This window comes from Ursus americanus, chromosome 28 (assembly GCF_024610735.1).
Source record: "Ursus americanus isolate L20-20 chromosome 28, mUrsAme1.1.p, whole genome shotgun sequence".
NCBI classification, from domain to species: domain Eukaryota; kingdom Metazoa; phylum Chordata; class Mammalia; order Carnivora; family Ursidae; genus Ursus; species Ursus americanus.
In genome coordinates, this window is record NC_142154.1 from 5,200,328 (window position 1) to 5,223,435 (window position 23,108).

Genomic DNA, 23,108 nt, shown 5'->3' on the forward strand with positions numbered 1-23,108 from the left:
TGTGGAAGTTTTGAGTATGTGTGTTACCGTCTCTTGATTGCAAGGGATGTTCCTGATAGGGAAGTGTCACGATCAGGATACTAGTCATTAGGATAGGGGACAAGTGGTCACCTCTTCTAATGGAGCCGAATGGTTACCCTGAAGCAGAGCAGGATAGGGGGATGAGGAGGGCGATTACTGTCTCGATAAAGGAACTAGTAGATTTAAGGGGCTCAAGGACCTGATATGTCCTTATAATAGCCCTGAGTGGCACTAACAAAGGCCAATTGCCTGCGGAGCCTCACAGATTATTATAAGTCACAGAGCTCATGGCACAGGCTGTAGACACCTGGGATGCGGTGGTGGACATTGCTTGCCAATGTGCTTTTTAGCATCCCACTACATCCAAAGATGGAAGTCATCTTGCCTTCATTGGCTTGGGTTATAATACACCTTTACAGCGATGCCATGGGACTACCTGAATTCCCCTGTGATTTGCTGCCAATCCTAACTCCTGTAGGAAGAGCATATGACAACAGATTGCGTGGAACACATGTCCCTGTTCACAACCCACGGGAAAGCATAACGGTTATCTTGTGTGTCCATTTGGCTGAACCATGGTGCCCAGATACATGGTCAAACATTATTCTGGATGTTGCTGTGAAGGCTTTTTTTAGCTGTGATTGACATTTAAATTGATGGTCTCTGAGTAAAGCGAATTTCCCTCCATAATGTGGGTAGACCTTATCCAATCAGCCGAAACCCTGCAGAGAACAAGAGACTGACCTCCCCCAATCAAGAGGGAATTCAGCAGATGGCCTTTGGACTTGAACGGCAACATTGGCTCTTCCGTGGGTCTTCAGCCTCACAGCCTTCAGACTTGAAGTATATTATTAGCGCTTCTACCCTTTGACCATGAACATCAGTGGAACCAACAAGCTGGGGTACGACCCAGGTAAGAACTACAGCCACCTGGGTCCATTATCACCCAGGACATGGCCACACATCTGTAACTCAGGGCCTGGCTGATATGCCTGGACCACTAGCTACACAGTGGAGTGACAGAACTCTGGGGCATATAGTCTGGGGCACTGAACCTGGCTGGTGGTGACAAATAGACGACATGGATCTCCTACTTTCTGCTCAATGGTACTGCTGGGCAGTGACTGCTGATAGGCAGCTTTCTCCAGATATAGACAACAATTCCCATCTGTACTGCAGATGTGGGCCGTACCATTTAAAGACTCCTAAATGGGCCATGTTGCACATTTGGGTTCTCCAAACACATCCAATCCGACAGTGGTGCTTTTACAGCCAAGAGCACTGAGCAGTGGGTAACCACCTGCCGCATTCCCCGGACATTTCATGCACCGGCAGCTAGCAGGTGCCAACGAAAGATGAAATGTACTCTTGAAGGAAAAACTAAAAAAGATAAGTAGATGACCGAAGCTCAGCTCCCAGTGGAGTCCACCCTTGGGACAAGGCAGTGTGAAATCTGAACGTGGCAATTCCAGGAAAGGGCGGTTCTCATCCAGGTAGTGTTTAACTATAAGGTTGAGAAGGAGAAAAGAGGCCTCAACTGGCTGTAAGAGACTCAAATCCCATATTTAGTCCCCTCTACTCTTTTCTTTTCCCTTCACACCCCTACTTCCAGGAAACTAGGCCCTTGGAAACTACAGCAGCAAAAAAGAGCCAGGGGTGGGAGATCCGAACCTGGTGCTTCTCCTACTGCCCTGTTACGCCTGAGCACATTAGGCCTCTGCCGGCCTGCCAAACACAGACCAATGTGAAGTCTGTAGCACAATTGTTTTGCTCTGGGCTTCGTGCTGGCCAGTCAAGGCAGCATAGTCACAGTTCCCAACACCTCTTGCTGCACTCGAATTAATGAGTAAGGGAAGGTGGAGTAATCTATCTCTCGACTTAGAAACAGGCTGGCTCTAAGGTTGATCCCCAGTGGCATCTGGGACATCGTGGTTTGGCTCCAAGTAGGGAGCCTGGCTGTGGTCGGTCCTCCACGTGGGTCTGACCATGCTCCTGGGAGGCACAGTTGCAGTCGCTCTCATCTGATGTTAAGACAAATGGAAAGGATTTGGTCCAAGCTCCCATCAGTACAACTAGCTCTCCGATGGAGTGGCTATGCTCCTGAAAAGAATTCTTAGCTGGATACATGAAAGGTTGGCGTGGCAGGAAGTAGAGTTGTAGGAAGCAGCTCTGACACAGCGCCCTGATGCCCTTGCCCAGCTCCCGATAAGCCACGAAGGTGAGGCTTGACCACAGAACCACCCAAGTCTTGGCCGAATGCATTGTGATTCTCCCTGGAGCCAGAGGACAGAAGCAGCCTGACAGTGTGGGGACATGCCACCAGGCCCTCTCTCATACCTCCTCCTAGTTCATCTGAGCGCGGGGCTTTCCACCTGGCCCCTCCCTCCACTTGGAGTGCAGCTGCAGGCCGTGAAAGTGTCCGATTGTCATTTGAGTTGGCTCCTTAGCCTCAGAGAGACCTACCACCTCGCTGCCTATCATCTGTCCCTCCAGTTCACTCCTGTCGTCTGGCTTGGGAAAGCTGACACCATGCTGGTCTTGCTTTTGCTGTCTGTGTGAGTAGAAAGCAATCTGGACCCACGGGGGCTTGCCGTCTCCTTACTGGCTGAGGCTACGGAAATGTGGCAGGCCCACCTAGCAGCTTCCATAGTGACTCTCGTGGTCCTGCTAGCCACCATGCTGTGCTTAGGGACTGCTGACCTCTTGACAGAGAGGAACATTTTGGGAGTGATGGAAATGTCTGTTTTGATCTGAGTGGTGATTATCCTTGTGCATACATTCATCAAAACTAAGCTTACACTTTAGACTTGTGCCATAAACTGTGAATTATACGTCGATTTAAAAAAAAATCACACACACACAAAAAATCACCAGGGAACAAACAAGAACTCTTGAAAATTATGATTGCCAAAATGAAAAATTCAATGGAAAGGTTGGAAGATAAATTTCTGAGAACACAGGGCAAAACACAGAGACAGAGGGGACCATGAACGTAGCCTAGGTTGAACAGCCTAGCACCAGGCCTTTCAATTCATAAATAAATCTAGAATGTTCGTGGTGATCAAAGAGATGGGAGTTAAAACAATGAGATGACAGTTTAAATCAAACGAAAGCTTTAATCAAACAAAAAACTAAGCAATATTCAACAGTTTGTCATCGACAGCACAATCCTTTGGGGAAGCAACAGAACGCCAAGTATGCTCGGTTACATCGGTCTTTACCCTTAAAGTCCAGGTAACCTGACTGCTGCCCATCTGTCCTAAGGTGATACTATAAAAAGGAAATTGTGGAATTCATGGAGATGTTCACTGCGGTATGGTTTATGATGCTGCAAAATTACGAACCACTCAGATGCCCAATGAGAGGAGAACCACCACGAAAATGATGTCTTGTGGACGGGGTGACAAGCACGGAAAGGCGATAGCGATCAACGCACGGCACCCACGGGAGACAGCACCCCCTAGCCTGAGAAGCGTAGCCGCATCAAGCTAAGGCTACCCGGAGCAGAACAGGGCGGGCCCGGAAAATGAGCTTCACCGTTCGGCGCCTGAAATGGAAGAGGAATGTTTCCACTACCGCTTGGCAACGCGCTTACGCTAGTAAGAGCCAGAAAAATAAAGTTGCGCGCCCCTCGCGGAGGTCCCACAGCGCGCCGAGATCCGGCCCGGGCTGCGGCTGCGCACTGCGGCCACGCTGCCGGCGCCCCGGGGCGGTGGCGGGGAGCGCGCGGGAGGCGCCGGGCGGGCGGGGCCGGCGCGGAGAGGGTGCGGCAAGGCAGTCTCCGCCCCGCGCACTGGTCGGCCGGGCGGCCGCGGGAGGCGGGAGGGCGGCCGCGGGGCGGGCGCAGCGGAGCGCGCGGGCGGCCGTGGCCCCGCGGGAGCGCGGCTGCGGCGCGCGGAGCCGGCGGCGACGGACGGGCGGACGCCTGCCTTCGCCTGCGTCGCTGCCTCCGCGCGGGCCGCTGCCCCCGGGGATGTGAGCCGCGCAGCTCGGCCGGCTGGGCCCGGAGCGGCGCGGAGGCCGGCCGCGGACGGTAACGCGCCCGGCGAACCCGGGGGAGGGCTCCGGCTGCGCGCCGGGCCGCGGCCGGGGTGGGCGGCAGGAGCGCGAGCGGCGCTTTGGGTCGCCGGCGGCCTGCGCTCCCGCGCCCGGCCGTTGTCGTTGCGGTCCCCGCGGCTGGGAGGGTCGGCGAGGGCCGCGGCGGGGAGGGCGGGCGAGGGCCGCGGCCGGGAGGGCGGGCCACCGAAGACCCGGCGGCAGGTGCCTACCCAGCCTGTGACCCAACTCTCTCCCCGCAGCTCCACCCACTTTGGCCTAGACCCAGCCTCCAAGGGCTAAAAATATTGCCCGGAGGCTTCTGAGCGGAATCAGACCGTGCTAAGTAGGACACGCCGCGCAGAGGCGACAGAGCTCCTTGGCCCCAGGGCGGGAGTCAGTCTCCGGAGCGGCGGTTCCGCCTACGCTAGGCCCGCAGCTAGCGGCCTCCCTCCGGCCGAGCAGGCAAGTGGGGGCTCGAGGGCGGGGGCAGCGGGCACTGGTCCTCTGAAGTTGCCCCACCGCGGAGCAGCTGTGCCCACCTCTTGCTAGCCAAGGGACCTTCGGCACCAATCACTGCTGGCTTCTCAGGGGGTCCCCCAAGTGCTCTAGAAGCAAAGGCTGAAAGTTACCCACTGCAGGAATCTGAGCTAGCCTGGAGAAGACACAGGGCCCGCTTGACGTTAGAAATACAAGCTGCTGTTACTGCTTTGTAAACTCTTTCTGTTTTTCTTAATGAGAGAGGTGCTGCGCCAGGCACTCTCTGGTGGGCATCAGTCTGATCCAAGAGGGCAGGAAGAAAGGCTTTCCTGTCCATTTCTCGAAATCAAGCTAAATCCCAGTTTATTCTTCTCAAACTAGAAGCACGTGGCCAAGGAGGCTGGACACCCACCTCCTTTGCCTGGCTGTGTCTTTCTTGTAGGGAAGCTTGTTTTATAAGCAGGAGGCTGCGTGGTGCACTCTGGAGTCAGAGCTGGGAAGTTTGTTATCCCATTGTGTTACCCTGGGAAGGAGCATCCTCTGTACCCTAGGGGCAGAGCTGCCACCAGGACCCGGCAGGACGAGCTTCAGACGTGCTCCTGGCACTTTCGGGGTCTCAGCCAAGAGAGGACGCTCCACAGCCAATGCTGGGATTTGATGCTTAGAAACTTGCTTTTCTCTGGAGTCAGGCAGATGGGTGTGCCTTGAGACTAGCACTCAGGAACTCTTCGGGGCATTTGGTGGAAAGACGAACAAAGGGATTTGCCTGCTGCAGCCGCATATGGTGTCCCTCCTGCCAGGTGTGTGTGGAGGCCAGTATGAAGCTGAAAAAGCAGGTGACGGTATGTGGGGCTGCTGTCTTCTGCGTGGCCGTCTTCTCGCTGTACCTCATGCTGGACCGGGTGCAGCATGATCCCACCCGTCACCAGAATGGTGGGAACTTTCCCCGGGTGAGTCATGCCTGGTTGCTAATCTCTTCATAGACAAGTCATCTGAGCTCAGGTCGAGAATCAGTGTCAGCCCAGGACAGGAACATTTCTTCCCAATAGACAGATTTTTAGAAATGCAAAGATAAAAACAATGATAGCAAAAAGGAAGAAGAAGGGAGAAACATGGACTGCCGTTCTGTCCTCCTGAATTCTTGGCAGACATTGCTAATGGATTGCAGCATTCTTTCCCACTAAGCCCAGATGCGGTCCTTGTCAGCACTGTGCTCCAGACGGGCCCCACTGGTTGTGGAGAATAGGCATTCGAGATGAAGTCCTCGCCTTCCATGAGCCAGGGAGCGAGGGTACTCCCAAGCCAAGTAGACTGTGGTCCTCTGTAGTGATTTGTAGATCTTCCCTTATCTGACCAGAGCCGTCCAGGCCTGTAGGCTCTTGGTTCTGCCTGCACTTGGGGAGGGAAGGATCCCAGTCAGGCCATGGGCAGCGGGCCCGTGCAGAGATCCTGCCTGCGGCACGGGGAGCCGTGGGTGATGGCTTTCGGGTCTTTTGGCAGAGCCAGATTTCTGTGCTGCAGAACCGCATTGAGCAGCTGGAGCAGCTGTTGGAGGAGAACCATGAGATCATCAGCCACATCAAGGACTCGGTGCTGGAGCTGACGGCCAACGCGGAGGGCCCGCCCGCCCTGCTGCCCTACTACACGGCCAATGGCTCGTGGGTGGTGCCCCCAGAGCCCCGGCCCAGCTTCTTCTCCATCTCCCCTCAAGATTGCCAGTTTGCTTTGGGGGGCCGGGGCCAGAAGCCAGAGCTGCAGGTACGGGTCGGCGCTGGCGGGGAGCTCCGGGGCTCGTGGGGGGGTGCTGAGCTGCTCTCCGGCCTGGCAGATGCTGACTGTCTCAGAGGAGCTGCCATTTGACAACGTGGATGGCGGCGTGTGGAAGCAAGGCTTCGACATCTCCTACAGCCCGCACGACTGGGACGCCGAGGACCTGCAGGTGTTCGTGGTGCCTCACTCCCACAATGACCCGGGTGAGCACCCCGCAGAGCCCTGGGAGCCGGGCTGTGCAGCGGGCTTGCTGATGGCAGAGGTAAGGGAGGGGCCGACGAAGACGCTGGCGTCCTTAAGGGGACCCTGTGTTGGCTCCCCAGGCTGGATCAAGACCTTTGACAAGTACTACACAGAGCAAACCCAGCACATCCTCAACAGCATGGTGTCCAAGCTGCAGGAGGACCCCCGGCGGCGCTTCCTCTGGGCGGAAGTCTCCTTCTTTGCCAAGTGGTGGGACAACATCAATGCCCAAAAGAAAGCAGCAGTCCGCAGGCCAGTGCCCTCTGGGGAGGCATGGGAGGGCTACCCTCTGGGCCCTGGGATGGGTGCCTGAGCAGCTGGAGGCCAAGTGGTGGGTGGCAGGGAGAGGCAGGGGAAGCAGGGCAAGGAGGAGTCACTGGTGTTAGGAGAAATCAGAGTCACGTGGAGCTGTGTGAAGAAGCGGAGAAGGAGCACGGGGCCTGGCCCCGGGAAGTGCAGACAGAGGTCCAGAGAGAGGCAGGGTCAGGACAGCGTGGAGGTGTATGGGGGGAGAGGAGGGTACACGTTTTTTCTGTCGGTCCCGGGGGTTGGGTGAGCGGGCTGGGTGAGGCCAGCGCACACAGGTCCTGGCGTCTTCTGGTTGGCAGGACTGGGCAGAGCCTCCCTGCCCCACACTGAGTGTGAGTCCTTCACTCTAGGCTGGTGGGAAACGGGCAGCTGGAGATTGTGACAGGAGGCTGGGTGATGCCAGACGAGGCCAACTCCCATTACTTTGCGCTCATTGACCAGCTCATTGAGGGACACCAGTGGCTGGAGAGAAACCTCGGTGAGTCTGGGCTCAGGAATAGGAGTCTGCCCCCATAGCCGGGCCCAGGGGACGGCTGGGGCCTATGAGGCGCAAGCATTGGTGGGGGAGGGGGTGGTCCCTTTCTGAGCTGATTTCCAGCAGCACGGGCCTGGCGTGATGGCAAGAAGGGAGCTGGGTCCCCAGCACCAGGAGGCCCAGTCCTGAGGTGTTCAGGCCCTCTGGCCCCGTGTCCTCTCAGGTGCCACGCCGCGCTCTGGCTGGGCGGTGGACCCCTTCGGACATAGCTCCACCATGCCTTACCTGCTGCGCCGCGCCAACCTGACCGGCATGCTGGTCCAGAGGGTGCACTACGCCATCAAGAAGCACTTCGCGTCCACCCACAGTCTGGAGTTCATGTGGAGGCAGACCTGGGGTAAGACCAGGTAGGGTGGAGGGGTCACAGGAGTGGTTGTCCCTGGGGAAGGACAGGCGGATGAGAAATAAGACCCGGTGTCTTTCGGAGCAGACCGGCGAGCACCAGTGCAGACGGCCAGAGCGCTCTGCTCGTTCAGGTGGGGCCGGGCATCACGCTGACCTCTGGGTCTGCAGGGCCTGCTGTCTCTACTGAGGGTCTGAGCACGCCCTGGAGGAGCTGTGGGCTCCAGAGCCCTCCGTGTGCCCCGAGCCTCGGCCTGCACACCGTCTGCAGCCTTCGGTCTGGTTTAGGCCGCGCCTCTGTCAGAGCTTCCGTGGCCAGAGCACGTCCCCACCCCGCTGCCGTCCCCGCGCTGGCTCCAGAGGCTGCCTGTGCTGGCTGACCGCCCGCTGTGTCTCCTGCAGACTCGGACTCCAGCACGGACATCTTCTGCCACATGATGCCCTTTTATAGCTATGACGTGCCCCACACCTGTGGCCCGGACCCCAAGATCTGCTGCCAGTTTGATTTCAAACGCTTGCCGGGCGGACGCATCAACTGCCCCTGGAAGGTGCCTCCCCGGGCAATCACAGAGGCCAACGTGGCCGAGAGGTATTTGTCCCCGGCCCGCGCTGGGCCATTTTCACTCCCCAGGGGAGCTGGGAGACCTGGTCTCGGTCTGGGCTCTGCTGCGTGGGCGTGCTTCGGGGTGTACCTCTGTAAAACGGAGGGTGGGCTCAGGTGGGGAGTACAGGCCCACAGCCGCTAAGGCACCAGCTCTCTTACCGAGCCTCCCTGGAGAACTAGAGCAGCCCCAGGGAACCCCGTTTTCCAGAATGGTCTTATTTTCCCAAACGGGTCTGTTTCCCAGCCAGAGCCGGTTGACCGATTCAGAAGGGAACGTTTCTCAAAGTAGGTAAAGCTGCTCGCACCCTGTGGCCCAACACGCCTTCGTTTAGCGCGGGTGTCCTGCCTTTGCTCGAGGTTGGCCAGGATCCCCAGCGCTCGGGGACCCGGAATCCCGTTCAGATGCACATTCAGTCCTGCGCAAGAGCCCCCAGCCTCAGAGAAAGCACACCCGTCCCCTCGAGGGTCGTTAGGGACCCCTAAAGATGTCTCTGTTGCTGAAGTCTACCCCCCACCCCCCAGACTAAGACTGACCTAGAATGGCGGGTTGGCCGGCACCTCCGGGCCTTGAGAATGTAACAGGTCGAACTGGTTTTCGTGTTGCAGTAACTCTGATTTCCATGGTGTCCAAGAGGTGAAACATGTGACCAAAAGGGAAAGAAAGTGGTCTTTTGTTTCTGAAACCCAGAAATCTGAACGCCGATTCTAAGCAGGCATCTGGGGCTGTTAAGGCGTGGTGGGTCCTAACGCAGCAGCTGTGACCTGCAGACGCCAGCCAGGTTTGCGGAGAGCAAGTCACGAGAGTGACTTCGTTTTCTCCTTTGAAAGGCTTCCTGGGCTGAGAAATTAGGGGAAAATGGTGTTCGAGGAGTCCTCTCCTGAGAACAGAGTAGAAAAGTACCATCAGGACCGGCACAGTTAAGCAGATTAGTGGCTGGTTGAACCAGTGCACCCACAGTGTGCCAATTACTAGATTGGTCTGAAAAGAGAAAGGGGATTTAATGAGAGGCTGCAAGGCTTTGTTTTTTATTGATTTTACTAGTAAGTTGACTGAAAAAGAAAATGACAAATGTGTATAGTTTTTGCTGTGTGTTCTAAGTGTTTTATATATATGGATTCCTTTAGTTCGTTTTAATTCTCATAACATCGTGATGGTAGGTACTGACGTTCTCGTTTTATAAAAACTGAGGCCCAGAGAGGTTAAGTAACTTGCCCAGGGTCACTCAGCCTAGTACTTGTGGAGCTGGCATAGGCTGGCTGATTCTAGGCTCTTCGGTGCTGCACTGTGCTGCTCACTGGTGGGCAAAGTGAAGCTGGAGTGTCAGAATCGGGATCCCACAAGATCTCAACAGGTTATGTGTGATGTGGGTCGAATCGAACCAGATGAGATTTACTAGAGCCAAACGTGAGGTCCCACCCTTAGTCTCAGAAAACAGAAAAGTTTGGGATGAGAAGAAGGGAACTTGAACCACAGGCATGGGAAACATGCACGCTGGCTCACGCCAGCTCCGTGGGGTGACCGTGGGGCTGCCAGAGACGCCCCTGTTGGTGCCTACCGCACACCGGCCGGCCCACCTGGACGCCCGCATCCAGTGCCGGGCCCCTCGCTCTGAGGGACACAGACACAGGGTGCTGGGGAGCCACTGGGGGTGGAGGGACCCAGAGGACAGAGGAGCTGGGCTTGCGGAGCCGGAAGGGAAGGCACGGAGGGGTGTGGCCCGTCTTCCATACGTCTGAAGGAGAACCCCGGGAGGAGGGGAGTGCTGCATTCTGTGTGGTGTGCAAGGGCAAACCTTGGAGTCCAGGACCTGCAGCCAGAAACTGCACCCCAGCCTAGGAAGACCTCCCTGGGTGTCAGAACTGACTAGAGAACACGGGGCTCCCGGGGACAGGTTTCCCACTCCAGCAGGTTCCCACCGCAGACTCCTTGGTGGGTGTGTTCAGGGGCCCTCCGGGGCTGGCTCTGCTCCGTTCCTCTTCCAGCGAGATTACACTTGGGCCCTTGCCCTCTCCCCCCACCCCGCAGGGCTGCACTGCTCCTGGACCAGTACCGGAAGAAGTCCCGGCTGTTCCGAAGCAACGTCCTCCTGGTGCCCCTGGGGGATGACTTCCGATATGACAAGCCCCAGGAGTGGGATGCCCAGTTCTTCAACTACCAGCGGCTCTTCGACTTCCTCAACAGCAAGCCTGACCTCCACGTGCAGGTGGGAGGGGGCGCCGAGCTGGGGAGGGGGGCCCGGGGGGGTTCCTCGCAGTGCTGCAGCCTGGCCTGGCAGGTTACCAGCTCCCAGTTACCAGCTCCAGGGCAGGGGTTTGTGCCCGACTCTTGGGCAAGGGTCTCCCTTTTATGTCAGAATTCATTTCTGGGAGCCCCAGCGTCTGCGTGTGGTCCAGCAGGGTAGGATGTGCAGTGACTGCCTGTGCGTAGGCAGAATCCCTGCCCCTAGCACCCAGCCGCAGCACTTGGGGGCCACAACTCCTAGAAACTCTGGAACTGATGGGAGTGGGTTTGGGGGGATCTCCACAGGCCCAGTTTGGCACCCTCTCTGACTATTTTGACGCTCTGTACAAGAGGACCGGGGTGGAGCCAGGGGCCCGGCCTCCAGGGTTCCCTGTGCTGAGCGGGGATTTCTTCTCCTATGCGGACCGGGAGGACCATTACTGGACCGGCTATTACACTTCCCGACCCTTCTACAAGAGCTTGGACCGAGTCCTGGAAGCCCACTTGCGGTGAGACTTACCCTCCCCCCCCTTCCAGGCCTGAGGGAGTAGACTAAGCCTTTGGTGTTTAAGGAGTTGCTGGATTGGGTTAGAATGCACTAGAAGGACTTGGAGACAAGGCAGGCAGAGACGTGGTAGAAAGAAGGGGCGGGGCTTGCTGAGCCCGGGGCGGGGCCTGGAGTTGTCTGGGTAGGAGACTGACCTCTCTCTCTGGGCAGGGGGGCAGAGATTCTGTACAGCCTGGCTGTAGCTCACGCCCGCCGCTCTGGACTGGCTAGCCAGTACCCGCTCTCGAACTTCGCCCTCCTGACGGAAGCTCGGCGCACTCTGGGCCTCTTCCAGCACCACGATGCCATCACCGGCACCGCCAAGGAGGCGGTCGTGGCAGACTATGGCGTCAGGTGGGGCCTCTCCTCCTCCCATTGGGTCCATGTCCTTGCCCGCTATCCTAAAGAAAGGCCGTGCTGGGCAGTCGTGGGCAGGCCTGCCAAGGGCTCTTCCTGCTGGAGAGGTGGACAGTCTGTCTGTGGCCATCTTCTCCATGGTCCCCCTCCCGTCCCTTGTCCCCCCAGGCTCCTGCGCTCCCTTGTCAACCTGAAGCAGGTCATCATCAATGCAGCTCACTATCTGGTGCTGGGGGACAAGGAGACCTACCACTTCGACCCTGAGGCACCCTTCCTCCAGATGGTGAGCCCCACTTCTCGATCTGCTCGGGGTGCTCTCTGGTGCGTGCAGTCCCATCCAAGAGCTGTGGTATGAGGGTGTTGCTCTTGTTTTCCTGCCTGCCCTGGACTGAAAGATCTGTGCCCAGTGCGGCCAGTGGTCCACAGCCAGGATAGGCAGGGGCTGGGGTGGAGACAAGACCCTGAGCCAGGCCAAGCCCTGTGACGGTTCTCCCGTTCCCACCCACTTAATCCCAGGATGACACCCGCTTAAACCACGACGCCCTGCCGGAGCGCACAGTGATCCAGCTGGATTCCTCACCCAGGTCAGCCAGACCAGACCAGGCGCAGAGGCGAAGCCCCTCTGGCTCCCAACACTGTCTTGCCCACACCTGCCCGAGCACCGCTGCCCGGGATCAGTGGCCTCCGAGGTGAACCTGCCTCTCTCCGCAGGTATGTGGTGCTATTCAACCCCCTGGAACAGGAGCGGCTCAGCGTGGTGTCCCTGCTGGTCAGCTCGCCCCGGGTGCGTGTCCTTTCAGAGGAGGGTCAGCCCCTGGCTGTGCAGATCAGCCCACACTGGAGCTCTGCCACCGACATGGTCGCCGACGTCTTCCAGGTCAGTGCGGGCCGTGGGGTGGGTCCCAGCCCTCGCTGCCGACCCGGGGCCCCTCCCCGGGCCTGACTTTGCCTGTGACACCAGCCTCCCACCCTCCTGCTTCCTGCCCAGGTTGGGGACAGGGGTCCTAGGGAGGCGTTGCCCAGAAGACAGTCACTCTTGGGACTTGAGCATGTCCTCAAAAGGAAGGTGAAGTTTGGGGGGGGGGCAGGAGAATAGTAAAAATGGGGGCTAGGTTGCCCTGCCGTTCCTTCGCTCAGCACGTGTTCACTGACAGCTTAACACGTGCGTCCCGTTTCATAGTTTCTCAGCTATCACATGAGACTCCTGAAAGTCTGACCAGAGGCAAGTGATGTCACCTCCACTTTCAGAGGCCGGGGAGGGGGGGGACAGAGGCCCCAGTAGGTACAGGCACCGGCCCAGACTTTCTCAGCGAGGACGTGAATGCCCCAGGACTAGAATCCCAGGCCCACGTCCAGAACGGATGCGCAGGCTGTGGGCTGTGCTTCTTCACCCCTCCCCTCCTCACCCCTCCCGCGCCAGCAGGTGTCTGTGCCCGTGCGCCTGCCGGCCCTGGGCCTCGGCGTGCTGCAGCTGCAACTGGGCCTGGACGCACACCGCACCCTGCCGTCCTCCGTGCACGTCTACCTGCACGGCCGCCAGCTGTCCGTGGGCAGGCAGGAGGCCTTCCCCCTGCGCGTCATCGACACTGGCGCCAGTGACTTCGCCCTCAGCAACCGCTACATGCAGGTCCGCTTCTCAGGCCTCACCGGGCTCCTCAAGGTAAAGCACCAGGGCCCGGGGCCAGGGAGGGCGCGCCGGCGGTGGGGTGGTGCCAAGCTGCCCCGGACTGGCGGGGGCCACGGAGCGGGCCGTCCTGGCTCCGGGGGCGGGGGGGGTGGGCAGCATGGGGAAGCGGGGCTGGCTCCTCGGGGAACTTCGTCCGTGCCCTCCCAGGGGGCAGGCCTGACATGCCGCTGTGGGGCCAGGGGTCAGGGCTGTGTTTTTTGGCAGAGCATCCGAAGGGTGGACGACGAGCAGGAACAGCGGGTGGACGTGGAGTTCCTCATCTATGGCACCCGCGCGTCCAAAGACAAGAGTGGAGCCTACCTCTTCCTGCCTGATGGGGAGGCCCAGGTACCCTAAAGACGCCTCACAAGCCCCGCAGGCCCTGGGAGGCCCCGCTGTTGGAGGGTACGAGGCGCCCCGTGAACTGAGGCAGTGGGGAGCGGCGCGGGCCTTCTCCGGGGGCCTTGCCGGCGCCGCCTCGGGAGCGGGGTGGGCTGAGCAGCGTCCGCTGGGGCCGTGGCCGGCCCAGCCGGGTGTCTCGGGCCGAGCCCGCCGGGAGCAAGCACTCCTGCCAGCGCCGGGCAGCTGCCTGCCCGCTTTGCCTTCCGTGCTGTGGCTCCAGCTGCCGCCTGCTCTGCCCCCAGCCCTACGTTCCCAGGGACCCCCCCGTGCTGCGTGTCACCGAAGGCCCTTTCTTCTCGGAGGTGGTTGCATACTACGAGCACGTTCGCCAGGTGGTCCGGCTTTATAATCTGCCAGGTGAGGCGGGTCAGAAGAAAGGTCCCAGCTGCACAGGCTTCGCCACGCTCTTCCTTCTGTGCGTTCTCTGCTCATACGTCTGTTCCCAGCAAACGTATCGTTAGAGACGGGGATGACGTTCATTCTCTTGGAGTGAAGGTCCTCCAGGAATGCTGGGAGTTGCTGGAGGCTGGGCACAGCCTCTCCCAGCCCAGTCTCTCAGGCCTCTCCGTGCTCTCCCTTTGTCCTGCCCAGGGTTGGAGGGGCTGTCTCTGGACATGTCATCCCTGGTGGACATCCGTGACTATGTTAACAAGGAGCTGGCCCTGCGTATCCACACAGACATTGACAGCCAGGGTATCTTCTTCACGGACCTCAATGGCTTTCAGGTGATTTCGGGGGCCCTGGAGACCGCCCACAGAGGGCGCTGGGAGTGGCCTGCCCTGATGGAGGAAGAGGAATCCGCGGCGAGAGTGATCAGGGACTCCTTCAGACTGGGGGCCCCTTGGGCCCAAGTGGTGCCCGGATGCCCTTGACCTGCTGGCCTTGCCCTCCCAGGTGCAGCCCCGGCGCTATCTGAAGAAGCTGCCCCTGCAGGCCAACTTCTACCCCATGCCCGTCATGGCCTACATCCAGGACGCGCACAACCGCCTCACCCTGCACACCGCCCAGGCCCTGGGGGTCTCCAGCCTGCATGATGGTGAGTGGGGAGCAGGAGCTATGGGGAGGGTGGAAGGCCATCTGGGCCCCGGGCCTCCCCTCTCAGCGGGTCCCACCCATCTCCGGTTCGCATCACCTCCGTGCTTGGAGAGCATTGCCAGCTCCTGTCAGTCACACACGGGCATGGCAGGACATGGCAGGAAGGCAGACTCGTGCTGTCACCCTCTCCCCTCTTGCAGGCAGCCATGGAGGTGATGGGGGCGGGGCGGAGGGCTCCTGTTGGGTCCCTTTAAGAAGCACAAGGGTATTGAACAGTGATTCTCAACTGACGTGTGCGGCGCCGTTTTCCTGGCCAGGGATAGAAGTAGGGATAATTGGAAAAGTGCGTTTGATGTTATAATGAAATACTTAACAGGGCCCCTGGGTGGCTTAGTTGGTTAAGTGTCCGAGTCTTGATTTCGGCTCAGGTCGTGATCTTGGTGTTGTGAGATCAAGCCTTGTGCTGGGCTCCATGCTGTGCCTGCTTGAGATTCTCTCTCTCCCTCTCCTCCACCTCTTTTTTTTTTTTTTTTTAGGATTTTATTTGACAGAGAGAGACACACAGCGAGAGAGGGAACACAAGCAGGGGGAGTGGGAGATCTCCCTCTCCCCCACCTCTTGCTCTCTTGCTCTAAAAAAAAAATTTTTAGTTAAAAAAGATTAAGCAAAGGAGAAAAATATATACTATTTTCCTACTAATGGTCATTAAAAGAGAGAATGACGTTCTTAAGAATTGAAACAAAGTTATGAGGGGTACTGGGCCAGAGCTGGGCATGCCGGGCAAGCTGAAGTGGCTTCCGCGTCCTCAGGGTGGAGTGAACAGTTTGCACTTGGCCTCTGAGGCCTTCATATCTTCCATGTTTGGGTTGGAGCCTTTGTGCAAGGCTCAGCCGAGAGTGCCTGGTCCAGGCTGTGCAGGGGGGGCCCATGGCCGGGGCCATGGAGGCCTGACCCCCTGCTAAAGGAGTGTGGCTTTGCTGCCCCTTTGCCCGGGATCAGCCCACTGTCAGACTGCCAGGCCCTGTCTGCGCCATCGACTGCTAGCTGAGCCCGGTGTCCCCACTTGGTTCTCTCTGCCCTCTTGGGAAATAGAGTGCTCAGAGATTGTTGTTTGTTTTAAGATTTTATTCATTTACTTGAGAGGGAGAGCAAGACAGCATGACTGAGCAGGGGACAGAGACAGAGAGAGAAGCAGCCCCCCTGCTGAGCAGGGAGCCCAACATGGGGCTTGATCCCAGGACCCCAGGATCACGACCCCAGCTGAAGGCAGACGCTTAACCGACTGAGCCACTCAGGCGCCCTGAGATTAGTGTTTTATACGTATGGGTCCATTTTAGGACTTTTGGATATCTTTCCAAAAAAGATTGCTCAGGGTAAAAAGACTTAGGAACTACAGAAGTCAAAATCGGGCTGGGGAGAGGGATCGGGCCACCTGAGTGGGCTCCCTCAAGAGATTCTTAAAAAAACAAGTGCTGGGAAAAATCCTCCCGCCGACATATGTCAGCTTTGCGGTGAGCCCCTTCCCCAAGCATATTTTACAAAGAAAGCCTAGGCGATCGTCTGCCATCTCTTCTCCCCAGGGCAGCCCTAGATGATACCTAATTTGAGCTTCAGTCTGATCTGCCGTCTGCCTGTCCTCCGTGCTCTCCTTGTGACGGATGAGGCGGCCGAGCTGGAGTCCGTCCCAGCGTAGAGCAGGGACGGGTGGGCATGTGTTCTAGTCACAGCAGAGTCTGCCCCAGCTGCCTGGCCTCGGGCCTCTGCAGCAAGAGCTGTGGGCCGTCCAGGGCAGTTCTGTGCCTGCTCCTTTACTTCCCTGAAGTGGCCAGTCCAGATATGGTCCCCAGCCTGAGCTCCCGGGCCTGCCCCCGGTCCTGAGGTGCAGGCCCTGCCCGCTCGGGGCCTCTGGCTTCCTCTTCTGTGACACTGGCCCTTCACTCAGCCCCCTTCCAGCTCCGGGTCCCACGGCTCTTCGGGTGTTTCCCTCGGGGCCTGGGGTTGGGATTCTTCTTCCAAAGCCCGATATCTGCTTGGGAATGGGGGGGTCGCAGGCCCGGGGCTCACAGTTAATGTCCCCAGGCCAGCTGGAGGTGATCCTGGACCGACGGCTGATGCAGGACGACAACCGGGGTCTGGGCCAAGGGCTCAAGGACAACAAGAGAACCTGCAACCATTTCCGCCTCCTGTTGGAGCGGCGAACGCTGGGCAGTGAGGTAAATTCTGCGCCTCCCTCCCCGGGAGCCAGGTCAGGCTGGTCCCTTGGGCGGCAGAGCTAGAGGTGGGCGAGGGGTAGTGAGAGTAGGGCTCTTCCTGGGGTGTGGGGCGTGCGTCTGACACTCTGCCGCTCCGTCTCCCACAGTATCTCCCGCCTTCCTCTGTGCCCCCCCCCCCCCACCGTGTCCTCTGGCCCTCTGCTCCAGCCCCGTGCATCTCATGGCTTTCTTTGCCCCCACCAGCCTGGCTTTTTCTCCAAACTGGCAGCCATGTTTAGGGACTTGGTCTTTCACAGCAGCAGGAGCAATAACCTTGAGGTAAGGGCCAGCGATGGGTGTCAAGCTAGTGTTAGCGAGTTGTAGCTGGAGTCGGAACCTGCCACTCAGTCCCCCGAGCCTGTGGCTCAGCCCTCACTCACCGAGGACCTCCTGAGCACGTGCTGTGCTCGAGGCCCGAGAGGGACGTGAGCATCTGCGTCACTGACCCTGTTCTCTGGGACTTCGTTCGGGGGTAGGGGTGGGGGGCAAGCTCTGTGTGTAAAACTAAGGTGGAAATATGCCCCCCGGTGCTGAGGAGCGAGAGAACATTGTGAGCCGAGGGGACGGAGGGCAGCTTCGAGAGGACGAGTCAGCCAAGCACAGCTGTGATGAATGGGGGTCTGGTCTCATCCGGGAACAGAGGCGTAGAGTGGAAGGCAGGAGAGACCGCGTGAACGGGGAACAGCAGTGCGTTCACTCAGCTAGACCGGAGCTGCTTGTCCGGTGTGGTAGCTTCTAGCCACGTGTGCTTATTTAAGTGAATTAAAACTAAATACAATACCAAATTCGGTTCTTATTCGTACCAGCCACGTTTCGAGTGCCCAGTGGCCACACATGGCTAGCAGCTACTCGATCATCCCGCGCAGGTAAAGTGTGTTTCTGTCTTTGCAGAAACTTCTAGTGCCCGTGGCTGGGCTAGCATGAGGTCGGGGGTTGTTTGGGGCCGACTGTAGTGGGCCTGCAACGGCTGCTGGGAGAGTCTGGACTTTAACTGGAGGCCAGGGAGGGGCCGGAGCAGGAAGGCTCTGCCCTAAGCCGTCGCTCTGACACCAGGAGTAGGGTGGGTCTTCAGGGAGACTGGAGGCGGGTGATGACTTAAAGGCTGTTCACGCAGGAAATGTCGGGGGCTCGAGCTGAGCCACTGGAGGGAGAGGTCGGGGGTGGGAGTGAGGACACTGCTGGGGGGGGTGGAGGACAGCGGAAGTGAGAGAGTCTGGGCAATTGGAAGGAGGGGGGCGCTAGGCACAGAAGTACAGAATATGGACAGGTGGCCGCCTTAGAGAAAGTCCAGGGCAGCCACCTAAGCAGCAGTCCTCGGTGGACACAGCTGTGGGGACCCCCAGGCCCGAGGACCAGGGCTGGTGCTGTGGACGTGGGGCCGTACGTGGAACCGTGGGATCGCTCTGGGTCCTCCCTCCATCCGTGCGAAGCACACATCCGTCTGTCTCCCATTCTCCCCCCTGAGAATCTGCGTGATGGGGGATGGTGCTTAGGGTCCGGGGTGTGTGCTTGTGGTAGCGTCACAGAAGCAAAAACCCCAAAAGTTGAGGAGAGAGGGCCTAGTAAATAGTCCTTTCTAGGTTGTGTGAGGTGGAAAGTGGCCACACGGGAAGGGTCCTGCAGCCTTCCAGACACATCGGGGAAGCTGTTTCCAGAGGAACTGACCTGGGCGTGCATTTACCCTCCCTTCACCTGCATCTCGGGCCAACCTTGCAGGTCCACGATGGCCGCTCCACGAGCTACCCGTCCCTTCTCAGCCACCTGACCTCTGTGTCCCTGAATACCCCAGTGCTTGCCCTGCCCGTAGCCAAGAGGCAGCCCCCGAGCCCCAGTCTGCGCTCGTTCCATCCCCTGGCCTCCTCTCTGCCCTGTGACTTCCACCTGCTCAACCTGCGTACGCTGCCGGCCGAGGTGAGTGTCCTGCTCCGCTCTGCACCTGCAGGGCCAGACCCTGGCCTTTCCTCAGCCAGACTCCCGCCCGTCCCGGTACCGCCTGCTGGGGAGCAGTGCTGCTCCGCCGGTGAGCCCTGAGCGGCCCCGGCCCCCCCACCGCCCCTTGTGTGTCTGTCACCCAGGACGATGCTTTGCCTTCGGCGGAAACCGCACTCATCTTACACCGCAAGGGTTTCGACTGTGGCCTTGAGGCCAAGAACTTGGGCTTCAACTGCACCACAAGCCAAGGCAAGGTGAGCGGGGCCCAGGTATGGGCGGGAAAACGGGGAGACTGCCATGAGGTGGGCAGTGAGGATGGGACTGGGGGTGGGGGGTCCCTCGGGCATTTTGGAGAGAAAGGGAGAAGCTGTTGATGAGTGTTTTCCAAAGCAAGCGAGGCCTGGCGGGGGCGCGTTCCAGGCGAGGCATACAGCTGGAGAACTTGTGCTCTGTGAGCCGGGACCGCTGTCAGACAAGGTGGAAAACCCCAGAAGCCACCATGCTGCTATTCTGTAAGCTCTATTCATGGCTTAAGCCGGGGCTGAGACGTGCCTCCCCGTGCCATGGCCCGTGCAGCACTGGCGGGTCCAGACAGGGTCCCTGTCCTCAAGGAGCTCACGGCTCAGTGGGGTGCTACTTACCCTGCGGCCCACGGGCAGGCTTCAGAGCTGGGCACACATCAGCGAGCCCCAGAGACTCCACACAGACTCGCACGTGCCGAGAGGCACCACGTTGGTGATGGGCCAGGGCCTCCGTGAGGTTCTTCACCGAGAAGAGCCCCCAGCACAGCCGTGTTCCGTGTTCCTCTCCACAGGCGGCCCTGGGGAGCCTCTTCCACGGCCTGGACGTGGGCTTCCTGCAGCCGACCTCCTTGACGCTACTGTACCCTCTGGCCTCACCCTCCAACAGCACGGACGTCTATCTGGAGCCCATGGAGATTGCCACCTTTCGCCTCCGCTTGGGCTAGGGCTTCCTGTGGCCTGAAGAGAACGTTCATCCGCAGAGACTGCTTCTTATGCACAGTCGGGTTGGACAAACCGGACAGGTATCCTGTCCCGATCTACCTCTCAGAACTGTGATACGCTGGGCTCCGCCCTCATTTTCTGTTTATCGTTGCTTCTGTGTTCGCTGGCAGCCGCCAGCCCAGCGTCGGGTAGACAGGGCAGATGCTCGAGGGACGGTGGCAGGAGCGCCCTTAGTCAGAGTGGGCGATGCCAGCCTCAGCTTTGGGTTGTGAGTGGCACCTGGCCGCGCGCGGGCTCAAACACCCACCGCTCTCCCATGATGGGATGGAGGAGAAGTAGGGTCAGAACAGGGAGGGCAGGCTGGGCGGGTAGCAGCCCAGTGCCGGGGTCACTGTAGGCAGGAGCTGGCTCGAGGGGGACCCCCTGGTTATGGAGGGACTGCTGGGAGGAGGGGGTGGGGACCCGGAGTCACAGTGGGGTGGAGGAGGAATCCCTTTCTGTGACGGCTCTGCCATAAGTGCCCCCCGGCCTGCACGCCCCCACTCGGGGCTGTGGTGCGGCAGGAAGGACACGCTAGAGACCATGTCATGGCTAGAGGTCAGAGGACACTTCAGATACCAAAACCCCCCTCTCATCATGGGCACTTGGTCTATGTGTTGGTGTGCGGGATGGTGGCAGGGACGTTGGGGGTCCACCATCGTACGTGACCGCTTTTTGGTTCCTGCACTCTGTACACCACCGTCCTGGGGAGCCCTTTCCCGTCCTGGGGAGCCCCTTCCCATCCTGGGGCATTTGGTCCGGCACACTTCCTCTCACTGGAAAGAAAGTGAAGCCGCCAAGCGCCCATGAGCGTGAGCAGTTTGAGAAGGCTTTCAGCCCCATCCCTGCAGTCAGGGCACGAAGCTTCACCTTTGGGTCACCCTTCTACAGAAGTGTTCGAATCCTGGCACAGGGACTGGGGACACATAGCGCAAATCAGGAGGCAGTATGGCCGCTCATCCGCCTTCATTTCAGCTTCGATTAATAGAGAAAAGTTTTTGATAGTCTCTATAGATGCTGAAACAACATTTGGTAAAGTTTAAGATCTATCCCTTATTAGAAACCTTAGTAAGTTAAGATTACAAAGAAACATCCTACTCTAGATAAAAAACGTCTATCACAAAGCAGCAGTTAATGACATTTGAAGAGTCCGACACCATGGGCATTCCCATACAAGTCGGAAAGTAGCCAAGGACGTATCACCAGTTAGCAGTGTCCTGGCACTGTCACCCCCGCAGGAGAGCAGGTGAAGGAGAGGGGGTTACAGCTGTCATTGTTTGCAGACGATAGCACGGCCGACCTATAAAATCTAAGTGAGTCAGCTGGGGACCTCGGGCCATTCTGTGAGTGGACTCAGACGGTAGACACGATGCCCCTGCGAAGATTCCGGTTCTCTCCGAATCAGCCCACGAGTCAGTGTGTTCCAGCACGATTGGATGCTTTGGGAATTTGATGAGTTCTCAAGTTCACTTGAAAGAGTAAATATGTGAGAATATTAAACAAATTCTGAATGATGGTGAGTCGGGGCGGAGAGCAGCGAGGGGTAAAAGGCACGTGTCCTGCACCACTGCCCCCAGGACTCCCAGGCGCCCAGGAGTGGCCCCTGGGACCTGGGGTGTGCTCGGACAGACCGGCTGATGTTACAAAAGGCAGAGTCCAGAAGCAGACCCCCAGGTAGATGGGAACTGAGTGGGATAAAAGAAGTATTTGAAGTGGGGAAAAGAGATGGATTGTTTAATAAATAGGACTTTAAGACTGCTGGCCCTCAAAGTAAGAGTTAGCTCTGTCGCTCACAGTTTCCACCAAAATTCGTTCCAGAGGGAAGAAACCAAAGAAGTTAAACTACAAAATTACTGAAGGAAATACAGGAGATTATTATACCTCCGGTGTGGGAAACTCTGTTTTAAATATAACATGAAACCTGAAAGATCTAGTAAGGGAAAAGATAAACAGATGTTACCACCCCAGAATATTGGAAGTTTATGTATGATGGAAAACATCAGGGTTACAACACAAATGACAGATTGGGAGAAAATGTTTGTAGCACTTCCAATATTGATGAATTAATTACTTCAGGAGAAAAGCTTGTTTTGGGGTCCTTGGAGAGGGTCTCCCGGGCCTGCTCAGCAGCTTCCCGAACATGAAGAGTTCTTCCAGGTTATCCAGGGCTGTTGTCGCCAACATCGGGCCAGGGCACTGGAATCCTGTCTAAGTCGTCGTGGAAGAAATAACACGATCGATGTGAGGTGCTCAGCACAGAGTGCCCGGTACGTAGAGGAGCTCACTAAACAGGGACCGTAATCTTCTTAGTAAAGGACATAAGCAGTGAGACCACAGCAGGTGGTATTTTCTAGTATCCTATGACTTGTAATCAAAAGATAAGGGAGACTCTGTGAACCCCCCCTTGGAAATGAGCAGAATAAAGGCTACTACCTTTGGAGGTCTTAGATGTACCGTGGAGTTATTCATCTGCCAGGAACAATGTTTAATCCTGCACACCGGCCTTTTAGAACTCCTCCAGGCAGCATTGTTCACGGCGAGGTCCAGAATCACCGGGAGTGTTTGTTTCAGGTCCAGCTTCTTGGCCTGTCCTGGCGAGGGCTGCCCCTCACCTGGATGTGGGATGAGGGGCCCTTGGAGCAGAGACCGAGACTCGCTGAGACTGCCCTATACCAAGAACCAGAGACAGACCCTGTCATGTGTGGGAGGGCAAGCAGATTCCAGGGCACCATCTACTGAACCCATTTCTGGGAGCAGCAGAGAATCTGCATTTTTAACAAGCTTCCAGGTGATTCTTTTGCACGCCGTAATTTGGAAATGGGCCTATGATTTTAAGGCAAGCAGCAGTCCTTTACCACGGAGCCTGGCACTGAGGCCTCCGTTCTGAGGGTTACAATCATAATTAGAACCAGGACATGACGCAGAAGCAACTTCAACCCCTGGACCTAGAATTCTCTTCCTCCCTGCACCCCTCCAGCCACTTAGAACTACCCCATTTCCACGAAGAAAGGAATGCTGGGAAGGCGGACCGAAACCAAGAACCGACTTGTCATGTGCAGGCCAAGCCAAGCACGGACTGTGCTTTGGCTCGGCTTCCCGGGGCGGGGGTGGGGTGGCAGAGAGACCCGTAGAAAGAATGGCATCTCTCAGCAGAAGCTCACCTGCCTGCCCCACTGTCACAGCGGCCGGCTAACTGCACTGACGCCCTCCCGGAGGAGGAGAAGCACAGTCTGGGTGGTGGGAACGAGGCTCACTGCCCAAAATCGAGATCTTTGTTTTTCACTAACAAAAGTGTGTACAAGTAAACGCTTCGAGGGGCAGTTCTCATAGCAAGAACAGGTGAGAGAGGAGGA

At 58.0% G+C, this 23,108-nt stretch overlaps 1 protein-coding gene across 2 annotated transcripts; it reads left to right on the top strand.

The window, feature by feature from the left end:
- The first annotated feature begins 3,806 nt into the window (after positions 1-3,806).
- Positions 3,807-22,195, top strand: MAN2A2 (mannosidase alpha class 2A member 2). Of its 2 annotated transcripts, XM_045813197.2 has the most exons (25): positions 3,807-4,054; positions 4,320-4,521; positions 5,337-5,486; positions 6,037-6,294; positions 6,365-6,509; positions 6,630-6,801; positions 7,209-7,336; positions 7,557-7,730; positions 8,138-8,324; positions 10,366-10,543; positions 10,867-11,069; positions 11,279-11,461; positions 11,633-11,747; positions 11,981-12,048; positions 12,176-12,341; positions 12,888-13,124; positions 13,356-13,478; positions 13,775-13,889; positions 14,124-14,257; positions 14,427-14,568; positions 16,647-16,780; positions 17,024-17,098; positions 18,536-18,730; positions 18,895-19,005; positions 19,566-22,195. In XM_045813197.2, the coding sequence occupies exons 3-25, from the start codon at positions 5,355-5,357 to the stop codon at positions 19,716-19,718; spliced, it is 3,528 nt and encodes a 1,175-aa protein (XP_045669153.2). In that variant the 5' UTR covers positions 3,807-4,054; positions 4,320-4,521; positions 5,337-5,354; the 3' UTR covers positions 19,719-22,195. The 2 variants fall into 2 exon arrangements, with proteins under 2 accessions (XP_045669153.2, XP_045669154.2); XM_045813198.2 differs by lacking the exon at positions 17,024-17,098 and having other exon boundaries at positions 3,808-4,054.
- Positions 22,196-23,108: the final 913 nt, after the last annotated feature.

Coding starts and splice junctions, on each gene's coding strand:
- MAN2A2 (XM_045813197.2), top strand. CDS start 5,355: ATGAAGCTGAAAAAGCAGGTGACGGTATGTGGGGCTGCTGTCTTCTGC. Junction 6,510..6,629: donor TCACTCCCACAATGACCCGG/GTGAGCACCCCG, acceptor TTGGCTCCCCAG/GCTGGATCAAGACCTTTGAC. Junction 14,569..16,646: donor GGTCTCCAGCCTGCATGATG/GTGAGTGGGGAG, acceptor TAATGTCCCCAG/GCCAGCTGGAGGTGATCCTG.